The following is an 18,912-nucleotide window of genomic DNA, read 5'->3' as shown; positions in this document are numbered from 1 at the left end:
TAAGAAGGAGCTGATTTTTTTGTTGTTTGATTACTGACAGGTCTTCCTCGAGTTGGCCAAAGAACAGGAGAAGGAAGACTTCCACTTGGATTCATCATTCCGATGGAAACACCTGAGGAGTGAAGAGATATAACATTGTCTGTAATATTATTATTATTATTATTATTATTATTATTATTATTATGTGCCTTGTGTGTGCGGCGGAACCTTCTGCCTTAGAAGTTGCACTGAAATGGATATTGTGGGGGAAGCCGAAATCAAGTCACCTGATCACTGAGGGATGCATGACAAGTTTCGGAGACTTCCAGATTATGTAGTCTTTTGAGTCGTGTTTTCGGGGATCTATTGATTAACCACTTCAGATCCGCGCTATTGCCAAATGACGGCATTAGCGCGGACCTACATTTTCGGGACTACGTCTATTGACGTAGTCCCGGTTACGAGCGGCCTGCGCGCCTCCTGAGGGGCGCGCGCGGCGCGCTCTGTGATCGGCGAGTCCGTGAGACTCGCCTGATCACCTATCCGTGTAAGGGGTCGATCCCGACCCCTTATCACGTGATCAGCTGTCAGCCAATGACAGCTGATCATGTGATAGAACGGAGCCGGTAATCGGCTATTATTCCTCCTCGCGCTGACAGCGCGAGGAGAGAAAAAAAAAGCCGATCACCGGCGGCCGTGATCGGGACATCAGTCCCGATCACGGCCATCAATACAAGGGACCACCTGCCACCTGCCTGTGCCCACCTGCCTCCCGCAGTGCCATCCTGAAATTAAATAAAAGCAAAAGTAAGTGCCCCCCGTCAGTGCCCATAGTGCCCACAGTGCCACCCACAGTGCCACCCCACAGTGCCACCCACAGTGCTCAAAGGTGCTGCACCCCAGTGCCGCCCATCAGTGCCCAGCAGTGCCGCCCATCAGTGCCCAGCAGTGCCGCCCATCAGTGCCCAGCAGTGCCACCTATCAGAGCCACCTATCAGTGCCACCTATCAGTGCCCATCAGTCCCATCTATCTGTGGTACCTATCAGTGCCCATCCGTGCCACCCATCCGTGCCACTTATCTGTGCCACCCATCCGTGCCATCTTATCTGTGCCCATCTTTGCCCATCAGTGCCGCCTTATCTGTGCCCATCGGTGCCGCCTTATCTGTGCCTATTAGTGCCGCCTTAACTATGCCTATCAGTGCCCACCGGTGCAGCCTATCAGTGCCCACCAATGCAGCCCATCAGTGCCCACCAATGCAGCCCATCAGTGCCCACCAATGCAGCCTATCAGTGCCGCCTAATCAGCGCACTTCAATGAAGGAGAAAAATGACCCGTTTGCAAAATTTTATAACAAACTATTAAAACATGATTTTTTTTTTTTTGCATCTTTTTTTGTTTGTTTAGCAAAAAATAAAACTCCGAGCTGTAACTAAATACCACCAAAAGAAAGCTCTATTTGTGGGAAAAAAATGATAAAAATTTCATTTGGGTACAGTGTTGTATGCCCGCGCAATTGTCACTCAAAGTGCATCAGCGCTGAAAGCTGAAAATTGGTCTGGGACTGAGGGGGGTTTAAGTGCCCAGTAAGCAAGTGGTTAACAATTACATGTAGATTCATTCTGTGCAAAGTGGACAAAAATGAATGTTCTTTAGGCTAATTGGACAAATGTTCTTTTATTATGGGCAGTCAAATACCACATGATGGCCACTAGATGGAGTTAAGGAGCATAAGAAATACATAGGTCTTTGAAACAAGTGATGCAATGTAATAATCATAGAGAACACTAAAGGATATAATAAATACATGTAAACAATGGTTACATTTACCGATCACCATTACCCAATGTTACATTTACCGATCACCATTACCCAATGTTAGGTTTATCAATCACCATTACCCAATGTTACATTTATCAATCACCATTACCCAATGTTACATTTACCGATCACCATTACCCAATGTTACATTTACCGATCACCATTACCCAATGTTACGTTTACCGATCACCATTACCCAATGTTACGTTTACCGATCACCATTACCCAATGTTACGTTTACCGATCACCATTACCCAATGTTACGTTTACCGATCACCATTACCCAATGTTACATTTACCGATCACCATTACCCAATGTTAGGTTTATCAATCACCATTACCCAATGTTAGGTTTATCGATCACCATTACCCAATGTTACATTTATCAATCACCATTACCCAATGTTACATTTACCGATCACCATTACCCAATGTTACATTTACCGATCACCATTACCCAATGTTACGTTTACCGATCACCATTACCCAATGTTACGTTTACCGATCACCATTACCCAATGTTACGTTTACCGATCACCATTACCCAATGTTACGTTTACCGATCACCATTACCCAATGTTACATTTATCAATCACCATTACCCAATGTTACATTTACCGATCACCATTACCCAATGTTACGTTTACCGATCACCATTACCCAATGTTACGTTTACCGATCACCATTACCCAATGTTACGTTTACCGATCACCATTACCCAATGTTACGTTTACCGATCACCATTACCCAATGTTACGTTTACCGATCACCATTACCCAATGTTACATTTAATGATCACCATTACCCAATGTTACGTTTACCGATCACCATTACCCAATGTTACATTTATCGATCACCATTACCCAATGTTACATTTACCGATCACCATTACCCAATGTTACATTTACCGATCACCATTACCCAATGTTACATTTACCGATCACCATTACCCAATGTTAGGTTTATCAATCACCATTACCCAATGTTAGGTTTATCGATCACCATTACCCAATGTTACATTTATCAATCACCATTACCCAATGTTACATTTACCGATCACCATTACCCAATGTTACATTTACCGATCACCATTACCCAATGTTACGTTTACCGATCACCATTACCCAATGTTACGTTTACCGATCACCATTACCCAATGTTACGTTTACCGATCACCATTACCCAATGTTACGTTTACCGATCACCATTACCCAATGTTACATTTATCAATCACCATTACCCAATGTTACATTTACCGATCACCATTACCCAATGTTACGTTTACCGATCACCATTACCCAATGTTACGTTTACCGATCACCATTACCCAATGTTACGTTTACCGATCACCATTACCCAATGTTACGTTTACCGATCACCATTACCCAATGTTACATTTAATGATCACCATTACCCAATGTTACGTTTACCGATCACCATTACCCAATGTTACATTTATCGATCACCATTACCCAATGTTACATTTACCGATCACCATTACCCAATGTTACGTTTACCGATCACCATTACCCAATGTTACGTTTACCGATCACCATTACCCAATGTTACATTTACCGATCACCATTACCCAATGTTACATTTATCAATCACCATTACCCAATGTTACATTTACCGATCACCATTACCCAATGTTACGTTTACCGATCACCATTACCCAATGTTACGTTTACCGATCACCATTACCCAATGTTACATTTACCGATCACCATTACCCAATGTTACATTTACCGATCACCATTACCCAATGTTACATTTACCGATCACCATTACCCAATGTTACGTTTACCGATCACCATTACCCAATTTTACATTTACCGATCACCATTACCCAATGGTTAAATTTATCTATCGCCATTAACCACTTGGTTGCTGGGCACTTATACCCCCTTCTTGCCCAGGCCAATTTTCAGCACTTTTGCACTTTGAATGACAATTGCACGGTCATGCTACACTGTACCCCTATGGAATTTCTCTAATTCGTTTTGCCACAGATGGAGCTTTCTTTTGGTGGTATTTAATCACTACTGGGGGTTTTAGTTTTTGCTAAACAAACAAAAAAAAGACATTAAAAAAAAAAAATATTTCATAGTTTGCTATAAAATTTAGCAAACAGGTAATTTTTCTCCTTCATTGATGTGCATTGTTAGGTGGTACTGATGAGCACTGGTAGGTGGCACTGATTGATGGCACTGATAGGCACTAATAGTGGGCATGGGTAGATGGAATTGATGGGTGGCACTGGTAGGTGGCACTGATAAGTGGCACTGGTAGATGGCACTGATAGGTGGCACCAATGGGCACTGGTGGGCAATACTGGTGGGCACGGCTTAGTAGTACTGGCTGTCAGTGTGTGGGACCCATATCCCGTTTACACAAGCCGATAATCGGATTATTTTTTTTCTCCTCATGCTATCAGCCGATTACCGGCTTCTGTTTACATCATGTGATCAGCTGTCATTGGCTGACAGTTGATCACGTGGTAAAGGGCTGGGATCCCAAGGACTCGTTGATGTCCAAGCGCGGCGCGTGGGGCAGTGCGAGCGCGGGAGGACAGCAATGTGCGCCCCTTCCAGCAATTTAAGCCCGTGCTTTAGCCGTCTTTCGGCTATAGCGTGTGCATAAAGTGGTTAACCAATGGTTACATTTACCGATCACCATTACCCACATGCTGACCGTATACTGTGTATATACGGCGGCAAGGCGGCTCTCCTGCACAGGATCAGGTACCTAGTACGTAATTCTGCACTTCCAGGTTTGGGGGCCCGCTCCTGCTGTGATTAGACAGTGGGTGCTGATCGCTGGGTATGGCGGACTTGATCCACCGGTACCCGCCGATGATCTGGGACAAGGGCAGAACGGCGTTCTGTCTCTACAGAAGACATGGATCCTCCTGTGTCTCTGCTAAGCAGGGGCACCGATCCATGCCTTCTCCTAGTACAAGCACCTCCCCTTTGATCGGCCCTGATGTTAACCCCTTCCCAGCCAGTGTCATTAGTACAGTGACAGTGCATATTTTTTTAGCATTGATCACTGTTTTAGTGTCACTGGTCCCCACAAAGTGTCAGTTCGTGTTCCGACTGTCCGCCACAATTTTGCAGTCCTGCTATAAGTCACTGATCGTCGCCATTACTACTAAAAAATATCCCATCGTTTGTAGATGCTGAAAGGTATTCCTATCTCAGCCCCTCTTTCCTGTGCTCGTGCTGGACTCTGGTGGTCAATGGAAAAACTCTCTGACCGGTTGGGTAGTCAAGACACCATACACAGTGTGTGGAACATAAAGAATACAACGTTTTATTCCGGCTTCACAGAATAATATGCAATAAACAAAAAAGGGGTCGTATAGGGGGAAGGCCCCATGAACAACCAATCACATTCAAGCATTTTGTTAATACAATATAGAATTAATATTAACCTAAAAAGATATTAATAGTATTTCTGCCTAGAGACTCAACCTCACAATGTTTGACCTGATCACCTTGGCTTGAGACCAATGTTCTCAACACACAATATATGTTCTTAACGTCCAGCAACTAAATGTCAACCGCAGACGCATCCGGCTAAACACTTCGCCTTACCACTTCTTGCACGAGCTAGCATGAGATGAAGACATTTTCTACAACATTATAGATTTAAGGAGTAACTCTACATTTCCTTACAGATGCTATAACCAAAAACATGGAGCAGAATACAAATTGGCCTAAATTGGTATTTTTTCTTTTATTTGATGTTTTATAGTATAACTTAAAAAATGTATTGTTCTCTGAGTGATTCCTCACTTTACTTCCAATATGAACTAACATAATAAAAACATAAAAAAAAACACATCTCTGCAGATCTTCTGTGGATTTCGGCTGCCTCCAATTCTTCTGTCTCTTCGTGTCATCCCAGACGGTTCTCCATGATGATGAGATCAGGACTCTGTGAGGGCCAAACCATCACTTCCAGGACTCCTTGTTCTTCTTTACACTGACGATCATTCTTTAACCACTTGCTTACTGGGCACTTAAACCCCCCTCCTGCCCAGACCAATTTTCAGCTTTCAGCGCTGATGCACTTTGAATGACAATTGCGCAGTCATACAACACTGTACCCAAATTACATTTTTATCATTTTTTTTCCCACAAATAGAGCTTTCTTTTGGTGGTATTTAATTACAGCTGGGAGTTTTATTTTTTGCTAAACAAACAAAAAAAGATGCAAAATAATAATAAAAAAAAAAATCATGTTTAATAGTTTGTTATAAAATTTTGCAAACAGGTCATTTTTCTCCTTCATTGAGGTGTGCTGATGAGGCGGCACTGATAGGCTGCACTGGTGGGCACTGATAGGCTGCACTGGTGGGCACTGATAGGCTGCACTGGTGGGCACTGATAGGCTGCACTGGTGGGCACTGATAGGCTGCACTGGTGGGCACTGATAGGCTGCACTGGTGGGCACTGATAGGCATAGTTAAGGCGGCACTAATAGGCACAGATAAGGTGGCACCGATGGGCACAGATAAGGCGGCACTGATGGGCAAAGATGGGCACAGATAAGATGGCACGGATGGGTGGCACTAAGGGGCACTGATAGGTACCACTGATAGATGGGACTGATGGGCACTGATAGGTGGCACTGATAGGTGGCACTGATGGGCGGCACTGATGAGCACTGGTAGATGACACTGATGGGCACAGATATGTGGCACTGGGGTGCAGCACCGTTGTTGAGGCAGATTGTGGGCACTGATGGGTGGTACTGTGGGCACTGATGGGTGGCACTGTGGGCACTGATGGGTGGCACTGTGGGCACTGATGGGTGGCACTGACGGGGGGCACTTTTTTATTCCTGAGGTGGCACTGGCAGGGGGCAGGTGGGCACCGGTAAGCTGGCCATGATCGGGACTGATGTCCCGATCACGGCTGCCGGTGATCGGCTCTTTTTTTAGCCGTTTAGCCGATTACCGACTCCGTTGTATCACATGATCAGCTGTCATTGGCTGACAGCTGATCACGTGGTAAGGGTTCGGGATTGACCCCTTGCTCGGATCCGTGATCAGGCGAGTCTCATAGACTCACCGATCACAGAGCACGCCGCGTGCGCCCCTCAGGGGGCGCGCAGGCTGCTCGTGCACGGGACGACGTCAATAGATGTAGTCCCGGCAAAGGAGGTCCGCACTGTAGCCGTCATTTGGCTATAGCGTGGATCTCTAGTGGTTAAAGTGGGGTTGCACACACACAAAAAAAAAATCATTAATATTCCTAAAAAAATATAAATAAAATAAAAATATGGATTTTTTTTTTAACTCACCTCTAAATGGTTGTTGCTAGGGGGGTTCCTCGTAGTCTATCTCCTTCAGTGCCTGGGCTGGTGACATCACTTCCCCTCAGCGCAGGAGTGGCTCAGCTCTGCCCCCTCCCTCTTGTCAATCATCTGGGATACGTGACGGGTCCCAGATGATTGCCCGGCCACTCAGGGCGCATGGCAACGCTCGCGCATGCGCAGTGGGTGTCTGGCTGTGAAGGGCAGGTAAGAGTCTTTTATTTTTATTTTTAAATGGGCACCCCACTTTAATGACTTTATGTTTGGGGTGTCTTGCTGTAGAATAAATTTGGGGCCAATAACGCGCCTCTCTGATGATATGGCATGATGGATAAGTATCCTGGATTTCTCAACTTTGAGAACACCATTGATCCTGACTAGGGATGAGCTGAACACCCCCCCCCCCCCCCAGATTTGGTTCGTGGCAGAACATGTGAACAGACCAAAAATTTGTGCGAACACGTGAACCCCGTTAAAGGGACTCGAATGTGAAAAATCAAAAGTGCAAATTTTTAAAGGCTAATATGCATGGTATTGTATTGTCCTAAAAAGTGTTTGGGGACCCGGGTTCTACCCCAGGGGACATGTATCAATGCATGTTTAAAAGCGGCCGTTTTTTAGGGAGCAGTGATTTTAATAATGCTTAACCACTTGCTTACTGGGCACTTAAACCCCCCTCAGTCCCAGACCAATTTTCAGCTTTCAGCGCTGATGCACTTTGAATGACAATTGCACGGGCATACAACACTGTACCCAAATGACATTTTTATCATTTTTTTCCCATAAATAGAGCTTTCTTTTGGTGGTATTTAATTACAGCTCGGAGTTTTTTTTGCTAAACAAACAAAAAAATGCAAAATAAAAAAAAAAAAAAAATCATGTTTAATAGTTTGTTATAAAATTTTGCAAACAGGTCCTTTTTCTCCTTCATTGAAATGCGCTGATGAGGCGGCACTGGTGGGCACTGATAGGCTGCACTGGTGGGCACTGATAGGCACAGTTAAGGCGGCACTAATAGGCACAGATAAGGTGGCACTGATAGGCACAGATAAGGCAGTACTGATGGGCACAGATAAGGTGGCACTGGGCAAAGATGGGCACAGATAAGATGGCACTGATGGGTGGCACGGATGGGTGGCACTAAAGGGCACTTATAGGTACCACTGATATATGGGACTGATGGGCTCTGATAGGTGGCACTGCTGGGCACTGATGGGCGGCACTGATGGGCACTGGTAGATGACACTGATGGGCACGGATATGTGGCACTGGGTTGCAGCACTGTTGAGGCAGATTGTGGGCACTGATGGCACTGTGGGCACTGATAGGTGGCACTGTGGGCACTGATGGGTGGCACTATGGGCACTGATGGGTGGCATTGATGGGGGGCACTTTTTTATTATTTAGGTGGCACTGGCAGGGGTCAGGTGGGCACTGATAAGCTGGCCGTGATCGGGACTGATGTCCCAATCACGGCCGCCGGTGATCGGCTTTTTTTTTTTCTCCTCGCGCTGATTAGCTGATTACCGACTCTGTTGTGTCACATGATCAGCTATCATTGGCTGACAGCTGATCACGTGGTAAGGGGTCGGGATCTCATAGACTCGCTGATCACAGAGCGCGCCGCGCGTGCCCCTCAGGGGGGGCGCGCAGGCCGCTCGTGCACGGGACAACGTCAATAGACGTAGTCCCGGCAAAGCAGGTCCGCGCTGTAGCCGTCATTCGGCTATAGCGCGGATCTCTAGTGCTTAAAGTGAAAAAAAAGTGTAATATTCCTTTAAATTACGTACCTGGGGGATGTCTATAGTATGCCTGTAAAGGGGCACATGTTTCCCGTGTTTAGATTAGTCTGACAGCAAAATGACATTTCTAAAGGAAAAAAAGTAATTTAAAACTGCTTGCGGCTGTAAATGTAATGTAATGTTGCCCCCCCCACCCATTAATGGGCCCTTTGGGTCTGCTATGGATATTAAGGGGGACCCCGCACCAAAATCAAAAAAAGGCTTGGGGGCCCCAGGCTCTATATACTCTGAACAGCAGTATACAGAAACCTACGGTCCCTGTCTTAAGGTGAATCTGTTTGTAATTTGGAACAGGTACATTTTTTAAGTGTAGCTCCAGCCCCGAAATCTATGTCTTTTTGGATAATATAGGGCAGGGTTATCACCCCTGTAACATTTTCTTTTGCTGTCTGTGCCCTTGTTCAGAAGATTTCACCTCACTTTCTGTCCCAATGCCGATTGGATTTTGAAAATTTGGGGTTATTAGGGAAAGAAGGACTGGTGATAATAAAGCTTCAGTGGAGACACCTTTTTCCCATATTAACTCTTACAAGAGAGAATTTGTCGTGTGTAAGTCGGATGTTTGAAAGTAGGGGACCGCCTGTATATACTTTACGGCCTGCCCTATATACTATATATGCAGAAAATTGGGCCGTAGGTGTTGGTGGTACCAGAACACTGTAAGCCCTCACAGTTACTCTCGGTGGGCGCAGGAACGGGCCCTGCTGTGAAATATTAGATCAAAAATTGTAATTACACGCCCCTGTTAAACAGGGGCCGAAAAATTGGGTCTTAGGCAGTGATGGTGGGGGTGGGGGTGGTGGTGGTGGGGGTGGGGGTGGTGGTGGTGGTGGTGGTGGTGGTGGTGGTGGCCCAACACTGTAACCCCTCACTGATACTCTTCTTGAGCGCAGGAACGGGCCATGCTGTGAAATATTAGATCAAAAATTGTGATTACAATACAGTGCAGCCGTAGTGCAGTTGCTACTACTTTTCTGGTGGTGCACACAGTACACAATGCAGTGTAGTGCGGTGTTGTAAAAAAAAATATACATCATGTCCAGAAGGCTACCAAGGAGAGGCTGACATGTACCTTGTAGGTGAGTCTGACGTGCAGAGGGAGACCTTTCGTACAGCCCTGGTTCCCAGGTCACTGGAGTTGGGGACAGTGACCGCAGGAGCACAGTGAGGTAAGAGTGCCTGCTGAGTTCTCTGGAACTGGAGATGATGAGCACTGGGAGGCGCTGGAACCGGCTGGAGAGCTGGGGATGCAGGTCGGCTGCATGCAGGTAAGCTGGATGCAGGTCAGCAGGGTTCAGGTGAGCTGGATGCAGGTCAGCAGGGTTCAGGTAAGCTGGATGCAGGTCAGCAAGGTTCAGGTAAGCTGGATGCAGTTCAGCAAGGTTCAGGTAAGCTGGATGCAGGTCAGCAAGGTTCAGGTAAGCTGGATGCAGGTCAGCAAGGTTCAGGTAAGCTGGATGCAGGTCAGCAGGGTTCAGGTAAGCTGGATGCAGGTCAGCTGGGTGCAGGCGTGCGCCAAGAAGCAACAAGCGCATGCAGGTGCGCACAGCAGGCAGGAGCAAGGTCAGGCAAGCCGGGTCATACACAGTGAATCAGTTCAGGCAGATTCGGCAGGCAAGGGATGGTCAGAGTTCAGGCTGGTTTTGGCAACGGAAGATCAGGCAGGCAGGTAAACAGAGCAGGGTCAAGGAAAGCTAGAGGTCAGGATCGGAGATAGCAGCAAGGTCAGAGACCCGGGTCAGTATGAGATCGGGGGCAGATTCAGGAACATGTCACAGGAAAAGCTGCAGATCAGACAGCAAGATCTGAACAGTGGGAGCCCCTTTTAAAGGCCACTGGGCACCAAAGCCGCGTTACTGTGCGCATGTGCACTGGCGCACGTCTGTGCGCTGCTGGAAGCCTGTTGGTCAGGATGCACCTGAGCCCTGTTGCAGGTTTAGGAGTTGTACGTCCATGACATTGCCCCCTCCTTAAGGGCAACCTCCGGGTGCCCAAAATAACTCTCTTCTGGAGATGCCTGCGGAAGAAGGCCTGGATCAGTTCTTGGGCATGCACATTTTGTTTAGGTTCCCATGAGTTCTCCTCTGGTCCATACCCCCTCCAGTTGATCAAATATTGAAGTTGATTACCCTTTCTCCTGCAGTCTACGACAGCCTCCACCTCATATTCCTCGTCCCTATTAATAAATACAGGTTTGGGTGGCCCCGATCCTCTGATCGGCAAGGGGTCAGGTACTGTGGGTTTAAGCAGGGACACGTGGCACACTGGGTGAACTTTGAGTGAGTCAGGCAAGGTAAGTTCATAGGAGACCTCATTCAGTTTCCTTTTAACTGGGAGGGGGCCAATAAATCTGGGTGGCAGCTTTTTTGAAGGGCAAGCCATTTTGAGGTTGGTGGTAGATAACTACACCTGATCACCTGGTTGGAGACGTAATTCCCCTCTTCTCTTCCTGTCATGTAGCCTCTTGTTGGTTGCCTGCTCTTGGGCCATAGTTTCTTGCAACAACTTGTTTTTGCGACCCAGCAACTCGATAGTACTTTGTACTGCTGGAACTGGAGATTCCGGGATAATGTTGGGCAGGAAGACAGGATGGAATCCACAGTTTGCAAAGAATGGTGACTGACCTGTGACTGAATGGCTGGCATTATTGAAAGCGAATTCTGCTAGAGGCAAAAGTGCTACCCAATCATCCTGGACAAACGAGGTAAAACAACGTCTGTACTGCTCCAGGGTCTGGTTTGTCCTCTCAGTGTGTCCATTAGTCGGGGGATGGAAAGCAGATGACATGGAAAGTTCAATTTTCAGGATCTGGCATAGTGATCTCCAGAAGCGAGAGGTAAACTGGACTCCCCTGTCAGATACAATGTTTGTTGGTACCCCATGCAGCCTTACAATCTCCCGGATGAACACCTGAGCGGTCTGCAGGGCCGAAGGTGTATTCTTTAGGGGTATGAAGTGGGCCATTTTGGACAGACGGTCGACCACTACAAAGATGGCCGTATGTCCTTCAGAAGGGGGCAGTTCAACCATAAAGTCCATGGCAATCATTCTCCGGGGTCTGTCAGGAATTGGTAACAGTCTGAGGAGACCCCAGGACTTGGTCCTGGCAGACTTGATTTGGGTACACATGACACATGACTTGACATATTCCTTACAATCTTTCTCGAGTTTCGGCCACCAGAACATGTGCTGAATTAATTAGAGAGTCTTGTGGACCGTGTGACGGGAGTCACTTTTGGGCTCAGAGTGACCAAGAAAAAAATGAACCCTGACAATATGATTGGATGACTTCACATGGGAAAATAATATTCATTAACAATATCTCCCCTCTCTGCTCATACCAGCTCCCCCCCCCCCCCCAAAGTCATCTTATCCCCTCTGTACCATAACAACAAATGTCCCTTGACTGTCTGTGGGCTCTGTCTCTCCTCTCTTCCCCTCCTCCCCAGCAGACGTCAGTGGGAGTGAATCAGTGCTGCCTATCAGTGCCCATAAAGGCTGCCCATCAGTCCCACCTATCAGTGCCCAAAAGGCTGCCCATCAGTCCCACCTATCAGTGCCCATAAAGGCTGCCCATCAGTCCCACCTATCAGTGCTCATAAAGGCTGCCCATCAGTCCCACCTATCAGTGCTCATAAAGGCTGCCCATCAGTCCCACCTATCAGTGCCCATAAAGGCTGCCCATCAGTCCCACCTATCAGTGCTCATAAAGGCTGCCCATCAGTGCTCATAAAGGCTGCCCATCAGTCCCACCTATCAGTGCCCATAAAGGCTGCCCATCAGTCCCACCTATCAGTGCTCATAAAGGATGCCCATCAGTCCCACCTATCAGTGTCCATAAAGGTTGCCCATCAGTGCTCATAAAGGCTGCTCATCAGTCCCCATAAAGGCTGCCCATCAGTCCCACCTATCAGTGCTCATAAAGGATGCCCATCAGTCCCACCTATCAGTGTCCATAAAGGCTGCCCATCAGTGCTCATAAAGGCTGCCCATCAGTCCCACTTATCAGTGCTCATAAAGGCTGCCTATCAGTCCCACCTATCAGTGCCCATAAAGGCTGCCCATCAGTCCCACCTATCAGTGCTCATAAAGGCTGCCCATCAGTCCCACCTATCAGTGCCCATAAAGGCTGCCCATCAGTCCCACCTATCAGTGCTCATAAAGGCTGCCCGTCAGTCCCACCTATCAGTGCCCATAAAGGCTGCCCATCAGTCCCACCTATCAGTGCTCATAAAGGCTGCCCATCAGTCCCACCTATCAGTGCTGCCTATCAGTGCCCATCAGTCCCACCTATCAGTGCTCATAAAGGCTGCCTATCAGTCCCACCTATCAGTGCCCATAAAGGCTGCCCATCAGTCCCACCTATCAGTGCTCATAAAGGCTGCCCATCAGTCCCACCTATCAGTGCCCATAAAGGCTGCCCATCAGTCCCACCTATCAGTGCTCATAAAGGCTGCCCATCAGTCCCACCTATCAGTGCCCATAAAGGCTGCCCATCAGTCCCACCTATCAGTGCTCATAAAGGCTGCCCGTCAGTCCCACCTATCAGTGCCCATAAAGGCTGCCCATCAGTCCCACCTATCAGTGCTCATAAAGGCTGCCCATCAGTCCCACCTATCAGTGCTGCCTATCAGTGCCCATCAGTCCCACCTATCAGTGCTCATAAAGGCTGCCCATCAGTGCCTTTAAAGGCTGCCTATCAGTGCTGCATACCAGTGCCCATCAGGGGACCCCCAGGCTGTTCTTTGACAAATAGCTGTTTGCTAAGCAGTGGGCCGGGCCGCCGCATCCTTGGCCACCTCAATACCAGGCACTTTCACCCCCCCCCCCCCCCCTTCCTTCCCAGACCGATTTCCAGCTTTCCGTGCTCTCGTACTTTCAGTGACAATTACTCAGTCATGCTACACTGTACCCATATGACGTTTTTAACACTTTGTTCACACAAATAGAGAGAAACTTTTTGAAAAAAAACAAAAAACAATATTTTCTACTTTCTGTTTTAAAAGAAATCTAAAAAAATTGAATTTTGTCATAAATTTAGGCCAGAAAATACCCCTACCCATTCACAAAAATAGTGCCAAAAAGTAAGAAAACCGCAGAGACAGTTGTTGACAAATCCTTTATTACATTTTCTTGAGGTGGACCCCCACGTATTTTTTTATGGACTGGCCCTATGCATTTTTTTAAAAAAAATTTATCATAATTTTTAATTTTCTGCAGTGAAGCCACTGACAGCTGATGGGTCATCAGTTGTTAAGGACGCAGTGGCCCGCTGCTTAGCAACCAGCATTGTCACAAAACAACCTAGGGGGTCCCCAACCCCTAGGCTGTTTTTTTGTTTTTGGTTTTTTTTTTGACAAATCCCGGCCGAAGCAGTAAATTACTGCATTAAATAATGCGGTTATTACCGTTAAATAGAATAAATACTGCATTCTGTATTTGACGGTAAATTCTTAGTGAATTGGACTTTCACAACTGATTTTACCACATTTTTCTGGCCGTTATTTAACTCTTATTGAATCGACCCCATTCGGTCTAAAAAAAAAATGTAGTTTGGGTACAGTGTTGCATGACAGCGCAATTGTCATCCATAGTGTGACAGCGCTGAAAGCTGAAAATTGGCCTGGGCAGGAAAGGAGTGATATTCCCCCATAGAGAAGTGGCTAAAAACTGGGTGAGGAACAGCCAAACTCTGCTACTAAGGTGAGGTTGTTGAAGACGGTTCCATGTCACAGGTCATATACATCATGGCAAGACTGCAAGATACTGCATCAGCAAGTTCTCTCCCAGGCCAAGATTTAAAAAACCTCGCTCTCTATTACTGTTAACAAAGGAATACAAGCTATTCGGATGCTTATCCAGGAAAATATCTCAAAAGAAGTAAAGGAAGCCGGGATGCTTTCAATTCAGATTGATACAACTCATCACTTGAAAAGATCAATGCTCAATAATTGTTCGCTGTGTGACTAACTGTATCAATGAAAAGCTTTTTGCAGTTGTTGTTGTTGAATCTTCAACAGGGCAAAACCTTTTTAAATTGCTAATGGAAGTCTAAAAATCATGCAATGTTAATATTGGCTTGTGACATCATCTGGGATAGACAAGAAGAGAGGAGCGGCCGCTGGGGAGCGAGCAGCGCTGCGTGACATGAGAGAGAACTTACTACAGATAGACGCTTCCTGCGCTACTCTGCATACTGGCTAGTAAGATCGCCTAATGTGCCCCGTGCCCTGATGTGCTATAGGCCCCATAATGTGCCCTGTGCCCCATGCCCTGATGTGCCCCATGCCCTGAGCCCCATAATGTGCCCTGATGTTCCCCATAATGTGCAAATGTACAAAGCTGAGAAATCCAGGTAGATACTTATCCATCAGTGTAGGTTGGTGCAAAAAAATTTTTTTTTGGGGGGGGGGGGGGGGGCTCAAACAAACTGAAAAAAATAAAACCATCAAATGCAGCCACTGTGCCATCAAATACTGCGACTGTGCCCATTAAACGCTGCCAGTGTGCCAAATGATGCCAGTATGCCAAATCCTGCCAGTGTCCCCCCCCCCCGCTCGCCTTCTGCCCGGCACTTACCCTGTCTTGTGGGGCAGCAGGTGGTGGTGACGAGCGGGGTCCTTCATGCGTCTCCTGCCCTTCTTCTCCCGTCAGGCTTCCAATAGCAGCGCCTGTTGTTTCAGCCAATCAGGTGACCGGTAACCAGACCTGAGCAACCTGATTGGCTGAGAGGCAGGGTCAGTGTTAGGGAAGCGATGTATTCGGGTTCCCTAACACACCAATGAGTAATCAGCGAACGCATAGCAGTGCGCTCCGCTGTTTACCCCTTTGGAAGCCTGTTAGAGCCCATGGCTCTAATCAGGAAGCCTATTAGAGCCTATGGATCTAATCAGGTGCATCCAAAGAAACCCCGCCACTGTAATTCATATGCCTGGCACCTGACAAGGGGCCGGGCACATGAATAAGGGGCGGCAGCGGCGACCATAGATAGATTCATGTAGTGCATGAATCTATCTATATCAGAGAGCGAGTGACAGGAGAGGGGGGGGGGGGGTGCTCCTGCGCCAATTATGGATGCACCGCCACTGCTATCCATCATGCCATGCCATCAGGGAAGCGTGTTGATCAGCCTCAAATTTATTCTGCAGCAGGACAACCACCCCAAACATACAGCCAATGTCATTAGGAACAATCTCCAGTGTAAAGATGAACAAGGAGCCCTGGAAGTGATGGTTTGGCCGCCACAGAGTCCCGATCTCATCATCATGGAGTCTGTCTGGGATGACATGAAGACAACAGAAGGGTTGGAGGCAGCCGACATCCACAGAAGATCTGCAGAGATGTGTTTTTTTTTAAATGATTTTTTTTTTTTATGTCAGTTCATAGTGGAAATAGAAAGAGGAATCACTCAGAGAACAAGATTGAAAAAAAAATTCAATTTTTATTTTCCAATATCCATGTACAATGATATTTAATAATAAGTAAAAAAAACAAATAAGCTGGTATAGAAATGTATATTATTTATCATAAAGTTATATGGGAGTCTGCTGTGTGTCTTGCTATGCGGGGAACAAGGACGGGATGCTTAGAGATTTATTTAGGTAACAATTACAATTTACAAATCAATCATTATAAAAAAATATATAGAAAAAGTTTCTTCACATTTCTTTTAGGTTTCTCGGCATAAAAAAAAACACCTGCTTTTTTTTTTTTAATTACCCGTGTGACCCCTCCAAGAACATAAAAAAAAAAAAAGACATTTATAAAAGAAATAAACACTTTGTAAAAAAATAAAATAGCATAGCCATTCATCCAGAAAATTTCATGTACGTTGGTTTGTGAATTTGGGTAAAAGTGAACGCTCTTTAGACTATTTTTCTTTTGGGAATGAATGTTCTTTTACTATGAACAGCAACAAAATGCAGCAAGGAGCCGAGGAGCACAGGAAATAGATTCCAAGCTGTACAAAGAGATACAATGTAACAATCCTGGACAAACCCTAGAGGGACTCGGCAAATAAATGTAACCATCGATTAACCACTTCAGCTCCGGAAAGGTTCAATCAAAAACAATATTTTTTTACTTTCTGCTTTAAAACATATTCAATAATAAAAAAAAAGTATTCTGTTACATATTTTTGTTAAAAAATAAAAATAAAAATCCCAATAAGCGTATATTGATTGGTTTGCGCAAAAGTTATAGCGTTTACAACCTATGCGATATTTTGTTTTTTTACTAGTAATGGCAGCGATCAATGACTGATAGCAATATTGCAGCGGACAATCGGGACACTAACTGACACTTTTGACAAATAGATCCCCAGGAGCCAGCAACAATAGAGCTTCCAGAATTCCCCAGCACCCCTTACCAATACAATACATTCAGTGCTCTACGGTATGGTACACAACCAGTTGGCTGTTTTGACAGAACACCAGCTAAGCAGAAAATTAGTTGTTGCAGCCTTGGAGGCGGCCATGTTGTTGGTTGCTAGCGGGAGGACTAACAATATCCACTCATTATATCGTCTACCGTACCGTATACGCTGCCGGTGTGCTTTGAAAACAGCCAACCCTTCAAATTCTGCAATTACTTCTGCTGGAGAGTCACCAGAAGTGATGTGGTTGGAGATTTGGGGGGGGGGGGGGGGGGGAGGGGGTTGGCTGTTTTGGCAGAACAACGGAACTGCGTTCCTCTACATTCCTGCTGAAAAAAGCCCTGGTGATAGGTAAATGTAACCAGTGGTTAATGGTGATTGGTAAATGTAACCAGTGGTTATTGGTAAATGTAACCAGTGGTTATTGGTAAATGGTAAATGTAAACAGTGATTATTGGTGATTGGTAAATGTAACCAGTGGTTATTGGTGAATGGTAAATGTAACCAGTGGTTATTGGTAAATGCAACCAGTGGTTAATGGTGAATGGTAAATGTAAACAGTGGTTATTGGTAAATGCAACCAGTGGTTAATGGTGAATGGTAAATGTAAACAGTGATTATTGGTGATTGGTAAATGTAACCATTGGTTAATGGTGAATGGTAAATGTGACCAGTGGTTAATGGTGAATGGTAAATGTAACCAGTGGTTAATGGTGATTGGTAAATGTAACCAGTGGTTAATGGTGATACAGTTTCCCCAAAAATAAGACCTAGCGTGATTGTCGGTGATGGCTGCAATAGAAGCCCTACCACTCAAATAAGTCCTACCCCGTTTTCCCGAAAATGAGCCCTACCCTGAAAATAAGATCTACAAGGACTTTAACTAGGGCTTATTTGGGGGGGGGGGGGGGTAGGGCTTATATTGCAGCCATCACCGACAATCATGCTAGGTCTTATTTTCATGGGAAAAAGGTTAGGTAAATGTAACCAGTGGTTAATGGTGATAGGTAAATGTAACAATTCTTTTACGATTATTACATTGTATCCCTTGTTCCAAAGACCTATGTATTTCCTATGCTCCTCAGCTCCATCTAGTGGCCATCATGTGGTATCTGACTGCCCATAATAAAATAACATTTATCCAATTAAGAAAATAGCCAAAAGAACAGAAGACATTTTTGCCCACTTTGCACAGAATGAATTGACATGTAATTGTTAATCAATAGATCCCCGAAAACACGACTCAAAAGGCTCCATAATCTGGAATTCTCCAACACTTGTCATGTATTCCTCGCTGGTCAGGTGACTTGATTTCGGCTTCCCCCACAATATCCATCTCTGCTATTTCTAAGGCAGAAGGTTCCGCCGCACACACAAAGCACATAATAATAATAATAATAATATTACAGACAATGTTATATCTCTTCACTCCTCAGGTGTTTCCATCGGAATGATGAATCCAAGTGGAAGTCTTCCTTCTCCTGTTCTTTGGCCAACTCGAGGAAGACCTGTCAGTAATCAAACAACAAAGACTAAGTACCTTCTTACCACACCTTACATTCATGAACATGGCCAGGAAAATCAAGTAAGTTAATACTAGTAGCAAGATA

General features: G+C 45.7%; 2 protein-coding genes across 5 annotated transcripts in view; one reads left to right on the top strand and one right to left on the bottom strand.

The window, feature by feature from the left end:
* The window catches only part of LOC143936211 (ABC-type organic anion transporter ABCA8-like), a 98,852-nt gene extending 98,439 nt beyond the window's left edge, over window positions 1-413 (top strand). Inside the window, exon 39 of the mRNA XM_077460625.1 lies at window positions 41-413. Within this exon, the coding sequence (XP_077316751.1) occupies window positions 41-133 (93 nt within the window). The 3' untranslated portion in view covers window positions 134-413. The remainder of the gene's footprint in view (window positions 1-40) is intronic.
* Window positions 1-18,912, bottom strand: part of LOC143936205 (ABC-type organic anion transporter ABCA8-like) — a 394,203-nt gene that overhangs the window by 253,680 nt on the left and 121,611 nt on the right. The window contains exon 39 of one of the 4 annotated variants that reach the window (XR_013263631.1): window positions 18,662-18,810. The exons of 2 other annotated variants lie outside the window; for them this stretch is intronic. Coding sequence is in view for 1 of the 2 variants with exons in the window: in XM_077460612.1 (XP_077316738.1) it covers window positions 18,718-18,810 (93 nt within the window). In the remaining variant the exon portion in view is untranslated. Of the gene's footprint in view, window positions 1-16,349; window positions 18,811-18,912 lie in introns of those variants that run through there. One more of the 4 variants, XM_077460612.1, reaches the window with a different exon arrangement.

Source organism: Lithobates pipiens, unplaced genomic scaffold (assembly GCF_037356315.1).
Source record: "Lithobates pipiens isolate NorthernLeopardFrog02 unplaced genomic scaffold, aLitPip1_a1.2 Scaffold_28, whole genome shotgun sequence".
NCBI classification, from domain to species: domain Eukaryota; kingdom Metazoa; phylum Chordata; class Amphibia; order Anura; family Ranidae; genus Lithobates; species Lithobates pipiens.
The sequence above is the reverse complement of the archived record's forward strand: the minus strand, read 5'-3'. Positions and strand labels throughout refer to the sequence as shown.